This window comes from Dipteris shenzhenensis, chromosome 1 (genome assembly GCF_047967505.1).
Source record: "Dipteris shenzhenensis isolate YYH24624 ecotype China chromosome 1, Dip_SZ_1.0, whole genome shotgun sequence".
NCBI lineage: Eukaryota > Viridiplantae > Streptophyta > Polypodiopsida > Gleicheniales > Dipteridaceae > Dipteris > Dipteris shenzhenensis.
This window is the reverse complement of record NC_141596.1, coordinates 61,412,903-61,420,045: the sequence shown is the minus strand read 5'-3', so window position 1 is coordinate 61,420,045 and position 7,143 is coordinate 61,412,903. Positions and strand designations below refer to the sequence as shown.

At 45.2% G+C, this 7,143-nt stretch overlaps 1 protein-coding gene across 2 annotated transcripts; it reads right to left on the bottom strand.

Annotated features, from left to right (window-relative positions):
- Positions 1-2,812: 2,812 nt before the first annotated feature.
- Positions 2,813-6,825, bottom strand: LOC147906154 (pentatricopeptide repeat-containing protein At5g27110-like). Of its 2 annotated transcripts, XM_087376683.1 has the most exons (4): positions 6,750-6,825; positions 6,518-6,630; positions 6,296-6,423; positions 2,813-6,153 (listed from the first exon to the last, which is right to left on the bottom strand). In XM_087376683.1, the coding sequence occupies exons 1-4, from the start codon at positions 6,799-6,801 to the stop codon at positions 3,129-3,131; spliced, it is 3,318 nt and encodes a 1,105-aa protein (XP_087232809.1). In that variant the 5' UTR covers positions 6,802-6,825; the 3' UTR covers positions 2,813-3,128. The 2 variants fall into 2 exon arrangements, with proteins under 2 accessions (XP_087232809.1, XP_087232815.1); XM_087376689.1 differs by lacking the exons at positions 6,518-6,630; positions 6,750-6,825 and having other exon boundaries at positions 6,277-6,299.
- Between the last annotated feature and the right edge of the window lie 318 nt (positions 6,826-7,143).

Sequence of the window (7,143 nt, the reverse complement as noted above, 5' to 3'; positions counted from 1 at the left end):
GTCCTCCTAGCACTAGCCTCTCGAGGGTGATATTATTGGAGGAGGAGAGGAGAGTTGTTCAGGAGGGGTGAGAGTGGGAGAGAGGGTGTGGGGACAGGGACTTGTATAGTAGAAAGGGAGTTGGGGGGTGAGACAGCAGAGGGGGGAGGGGGACCTATAGGACGGTAGAGGGGGGGGATATCTTTTGTTCCATTTTCTGAATCCTTCATGCTATTCCATCATGTGGTATCAGAGCCACGTCCACCCTCCTTGAGCCCTCTTTGAGTGCCATGTAATCATCTTGCCCAAATGGAGCTTTTCTTCATTTTCTTCCCATATACTTTGCTTAAGCTTTTTCTCTCCATTCTCTGAGCCATTTCCTTTGTCCTTTGAGCTGAAGTATCCTTGTGTTGGGGCGAATCCCTAGCTAGGAGGAATTAGGCAATAGTCACTTCCTCTACCCGTGCCGACACAAAAGCCAATTCGCGCTATTTCATGAAATGCGACCTCCTCCTCTTCATTTGGTCTCCCTCCTCTTCCAAATTCTCAAGCCGCACGCGAGACCTTCCTCCCTCTACATGAACTAGGGCGAGACCTTCCTCCCTCTACATCGAACACCACCTTACTAACATCCTCCTCCGTTGAGCTATACATCGATCGAGCCCTTCTCATGGCAATGACCTAGCCATCCACCCACTGTCGCCATCCAACCACTGTCCATCCACCCCTTCTCGCAACAATGACGTAGCCACCCACCCACTCTCCAATGTCTTCCACACCCATCCTGAAACATCAAGAAAGTTTATGGAAAGCAATTGACTTTCTCCTCTTATTCTGTCAAGATTTTGGTCATTGTAAAATTTCCATCAAGTTTTGTTTTTATTTCCGTCACCTCCATTTCCCTCTCCCCTCTCCTTTCCTCCCACCCCCTTGCTTTAACCATCACTCCCTCCATATGGTCCTTCCCCCACTCATTCTACCACCCCTCTTCTCCACTCCCCCCCATTCTGCCCTCTCCACTCCGCCCTATTCCGTCCTCTCACTCCTCCCCCCCCGCCCTTCACTCTCTCTCTCCGCCCTTCACTCTCTCTCTCTCTCTCTCCCTCCCTCCCCTCTCACCTCTCTCTCTCTCCTCTCTCTATTCCCCCCTGTAACTCTCTCGGACATCAGCGAGAGTCCCAATCAAGTGTACTTGCATGCAGCATAGTAAGTAGAAATACAAAAAATTCAAACCAGTTTCTGGACATACAAATTATGAAATTACCAGGTGTAAGTTTGCAAGAGTTTAGCATGAAGAACATCCTCGGAATTGTTCCCAAATCTGCTCTGCTTCAAGTTTGCTATCCTCCTTCAATACTATTTGTTAGATAGACTGGCTAGGCTCTATTGAGGCTAAGATCTCTTTGGCCCCATTCTTCCATGCTGTCTCAGAGAGAGAGTATTTTGATCTCCTGAATCTGCTCTGATTATCTAAAGCTATCGAACAACCAAGCTACCTGCTGCCATGTAGGTTTTTGTTGCAACTCCATCCCAACTGCACTAGGTGTGAAAAGTGCAGCAGACACAGCTGCTGAGCATCTCCAAATTCTTTTGCCGAGTCTCACCATCTCTGCCGTCGATGCACATGATGGGATGCTTGTGGAAAACATTCAGTCCTGTGCAAAAAACCTTTGGAAAAATCTTTTTGATGGAGCCACCATCACTAAAGCGTGATGGTAGGATGGTCAAACTTTTGAGGCTCTACATTATCCCAATGCATTGGGGCGGGCACTTTCCAGCATGCACACCAGTAATTGCTTGTCATCATGGTGCACCAAAGAGGCTCACAGGAATCCGGTAGTCCAAGGATCCTTACATTTGAGTTATTTAAACTTTCTTACTTGTACCCCACCAGATAACGATCAAAGCCCGAGTGTCCTCCAAATATGACTTGCAAAGCTCGAAGGTCACCAGCATGATAACCTTGCTTAAAGCTTCAACTTCTTACAAGGCACGGCATGCCTCAAAGAGCATTCATGTGACACGTTGAAACTTGATAGAAGAGTGCTCCTCCATACTCGCCGGCAGAGGCACACTCCATTAGCAACAAGCTAGATGACATGCCTGTATTAGCCTTGCATCAAACATTTCGAACAATCAGAAATCCATGTATCAGAGAGCAAAAGAGGCAACAACAAAGAGAAGAATGAAAAGCACTTCCGTAGAACAGTTACAAACCAACAATGTCTAGGAATATCACTGGCACACACTGCTTGCCTGAGAGATCACTCTACAAACTGCTTGTGTTAGAGACTAGTTGAGATACCTCAATGAATGAAGACTTTTAGTTCAGTAAAGCACAAGCAAACAGGAACCCACCTCACAGACAGTCGAAGCTCCGTCAGATGCTCCTTGAATGCTGCTATCATTCTCTCGACCACAGGCCCTGTTGTCTGTCATGAAGGACCAGGGTGTTTCCAGCCACTGGAAGACAGGAGATCAACTTCATCCGGCCATATTTTGTCTTCATTTCTTTAGTTCTTGGCACTAGACACCACTCCTGTATACATAAACGTTGCGCCCACGTCTTGCAGGATGGGACACAATGGAACAGCACTTCGCCGTGCCACTCTTCATTTGTATGACTTGAGTTCTTCGCACTACAATCAGATAGCATGAAAGTGGCCATACTCCAAAGGATAAACCGTGATTTTTGCATCTCCTCTCTTATCATCCCAGACCACCTGGGAAAGCTATTTCGATTGAGACGCTCAATTTTCTCAATTGGAATAACAATAGTCTTTAAACTACAACCTCCACCCTTGAAGTGATGGATGCACTATGCATCCATGTATACTATATCTTAAAAATCTGTGGCAATCAGCACACACTCGAAGGTCCTACTTGGATAGTGGTCCCTGCAGATGCGCAATTAAGACCAAAAGCTATGGCCATACTCTCGGAGTGTCCACATACGGCATCATCCTTTTTCTTGTGTAATAGCGAATCCAGACCCAAATTCCAGTGCGGGAAATGACCGCCATCCTTCATCTGAATGCTTAGCATCTTTAACTTCGAATAAATATCAGCCAATCGTGGGAAGTCTTGTTGTCAACAATAAATACATGCACTTGACTGCCAACCTGGACAAAGGCTTTTGCTGGCTTCTTTCACACATTGGCACATCTTTTCAAGTCTTCTATTTTATAGGCATCACGGTCCATCCCAGCATGTGTATAAATGTTTGACATAAGTACATAACCACTAGCACCCGCCCCATCCATCATTGTGACATGGTCAAAACATCGTCTTCCTAGGCCAACATTGTCATGTTTTCTACATGAACCAAGCAAGGATGTCCACCCTACAATATCGGTTTGGAGTGGAAGAGTTTCAAGTAGATCTTCTGCCTCGATCAAACAAGCTGCCCTGCCGAAAAGGTCAATCATACAGTTGTAGTGTTCAAGTGTAGGTATAATGCCTAACTGATCTCTCAACACCTTGAATTGGAAACAGCCTTCTTGTATCAGTCCAGCGTGACTACAAGCTGATAGAAGACAAAGATACGTCATGACATTTGGACTCAAACCCTCTCTCTTCATGGCATCAAAATATTGCAAGGCCAACATATAATCACTACGTAGGGCCTGCCCTGCAATCAAAGCATTCCATGTGACAACATCTCGTTTGGGCAATCTCTCAAACACCATGCACGCATCCTCAGTGTTCCCACATTTCATGTACATATCCACAAGGGTGCTGCCAATGAAAAGCTCTGACTCAAGCCCACCCTCAATGATATGGTTGTGAATCCACTTCCCCTGCTCTAGGGCTGCTATGCTGGAACATGCTTGAAGGAGGCAGACAAAAGTTATCGAATTGGGCTTCCATCCCTCCTGCTTCATTTGATGGAAAAGTTGCAAAGCCTCTTGACCTTGTCCGTGCTGAGCATGACCGCCAATCAATACATTCCATGAGATCAAATCTTGTTTTGGCAATCTATCAAAAACCATTCGGGTCTCCTCAAGACTCCCACATTTTGCATACATCTCCATAAGGGTATTTGCAACAAAGACACTCGACTGCAGCCCACGTCTCATTACATGCATGTGAATTAGCTTGCCCTTCTGAATAGATCCTGTGCTGGAACATGCTTTCAGAAGGGAAGCAAGTGTGAACTCGTTTGGCTCTATGCACTCATCTTGCATTTGCTCAAAAAGTTGAAAAGCCTTCTGCCTGTGGCCATACTGTACGTACCCAGAAATTAATGCATTCCATGTTACTACATTTTGTTTTGATGATCTTTCAAACAACCAGCATGCATCCTCCAGGCGCCCGCATTTGCTATACATGTCAATGAGAGTGTTGTGAACAAACAGATCTGACTCAAAGCCACATTCAATTATGTGGATATGGATCCCCTTCCCCTCCTCTAAAGCTGCTATGGTGGAACATGCTTGCAAGATGCAAACATATGTGACCCGATTTGGCTTCATGCCCTCTCGTTGCATTCTCTGAAGAAGAGACAGAGCATCATGACCATGCCCATGCTGTAAAAACCCAGAGATTAACGCATTCCATGTCACTACATTTTGGTTAGGCATTTTATCAAATACTATGAGTGCATCTTCAAGGCTCCCACATTTGGCATACATATCAATCAGAGTATTGCCAATGAAAAGATCTAACTCAAAGCCAGAGTCAATGATGCTGCTATGAATCCACTGTCCCTGTACAAGATCTGCTCTGCCTGAAAATCCTTGCAAAATGCAAACATATGTGACCTGGTTTGGCTCCAAGCTGTCCTGTTGCATCTGCTGGAAAGGTTGCATTATGTCCTGACCATGTTGAATGCACCCCATTATCAACGCATTCCATATAGCAACATCTCGCTTTGAAAACTTGTTGAAAACTGCATGTGCAACCTCAAAGTCCATGCATTTCATATACATGCTGACAAGAGAGCCGCGAACAAATAGATCTGACTCATACCCGCATCCAACAATATGGGCATGAACCAACTTGCCCTGGTCAAGGGCCAGTATGCCAGAGCATGCTTGCAACATGCAAACAAATGTGAACTGATCTGGCTCCACACCTTCCTGTTGCATTTGCTGGAAAAGCAGCAGAGCGTCATGATTATGCCCATGCTGAATATGACCTGTAATCATGGTATTCCATGTGACCAGATCTCGCTTTGGCAATCTGTGAAACACCCTGTCTCTATCCTTCAAGCCCCCACACTTGGCATACATATCAATGAGTGTATTGCTGATGAATAGTTCAGCTTCAAACCCTCTCTCTATGACGTGGGAGTGAAGCCATTTTCCCTGCTTGATGGCCACCATGCTGGAACATGCCTTGAGGAGGCAAAGAAATGTGACCCAGTTTGCCTCTATCCCCTCATCTCGGGTTTGCTCGTAAAGTTGGATAGCTTCCTCGACACGCCCATCCTGGGCATATCCAGTAATCAATGCATTGCATGTGACCACATTTCGCTTTGGCACTCTTTCGAAAACCATAAGTGCATTATCAAGAGTACAACATTTGGCATACATGTCAACAAGGGTGCTGCCAATAAACAGATCAAACTCCAACCCACTTTCAATGATGTGGGAATGAATCTGCTTCGCTGGCTCCAGGGCTGCCATTCCAGAACAGGCTTGGAGAATGCAAAGAAAAGTGACCTTGTTTGGCTCTAATCCCTCCTCCTGCATTTGCTTGAAAATTTGTAGAGCCTCCTTTTCACGGCCATACTGCGCATAACCGGTGATCAAGCCATTCCATGTCACCACATTTCGCAGTGGCAATCTGCCAAAAACCTTGCGTGCTTTGTCCAAAGTTCTACATTTAGCATACATATTGACAAGGGCACTTCCGATGTAGACATCTGATTCAAAACCCTTATCAATGACATGACAGTGAATCTGTATACCCAGCTGAAGGGCCAATATGCTTGAACAAGCTTTCAAGACCGCAAGGAATACTTGCCTGTTTGGCTCCAAGCTTAACCTTTGCATTTGATAGTACAGTCCAACAGCTTGTTCATTCAGTCCATGGTCAACGTATGATGAAATGGCTTTACTCCAGGACAACACGTCTGGGTTACTCGTGGTGGGAACACAATCTCCATGCTGGTTCATGTTGTCCACAGCCTGCATCCCCTCAATGAGCTGATCTGCAATGAGCAATGTACTGAAAGCAGCAGCAGCACAGCCAAATTCATCATTATTCCCTGCGAGCTAGCAGGGTTGGTGCATATAAAGTACACGCAAAGCACCACAAATTGCCATATTACAAGAGTTAATCAATAAAAACCTTGTGGATCAAGGAACACCTGAAGCAGTTTGCACTTTCAGCACCCAAAATATGAGACTCCCCTTGTAAGTGCGGTTTTCCCAAACCATCAATCCGTAGAGACTCCTTTGTAACACTACGGACAAAGTGGCGATATCTTGGATTTCTCTATTACACCCACACACGATGAATTTAGAATCTAAGACCAGATGATCATTGGAGCTTCATTTTATAAACATTTACAATGCGACTAAAAGCCCACCTTATTGAACCTGCTATATTGGCCCTTTGGATTTTCTGGCAATTGAATCCACAATTCTCGCCTACCCATCCTAGTATCTGCGTGCCTGAAGAGTGGAGCAATACCTGTACCACCTATAATCAAGAATGCTTTATTTACTTTCGTGCCAATGTGGGACACTAATCTTAAGTTCCTTATTTCATTTCCTGGATTTCGATAATTGTGCAGCGGTAGGAAGCTCTCGAGTACTCACTGTCATTCCGAGTACGTGCGCTAGCGTCAACAATGCACTCGGCGCATTCCATTCTCGAAGAATGTCAAAGATATTGCTTATCCTTCGGACAGTACATAAGGATGAGCTATTTTAGATGCAATTTATTTTCCTTGTAGATCTTTCTTGGTAATATAATCTCTTTTATTTCTCAAACAACGTGATTTCCATTGAGTGGCCCTGCCTCTCTTGAAGCTTGAATGTCACCCTCTCGAACAAGTTGATGTATAAAGGAACAAGTGGTCCGACCACTACACAAGGTCTGTGCGCGGTTTTTGGTTTAGGTTCTTCTGCGTTGGTCCAGATATGGTCGATTGTGGATCCATACATCGTTGTCGGTGTGTTGATGAGTTGCCCCATGTCGTGATGCCGCATG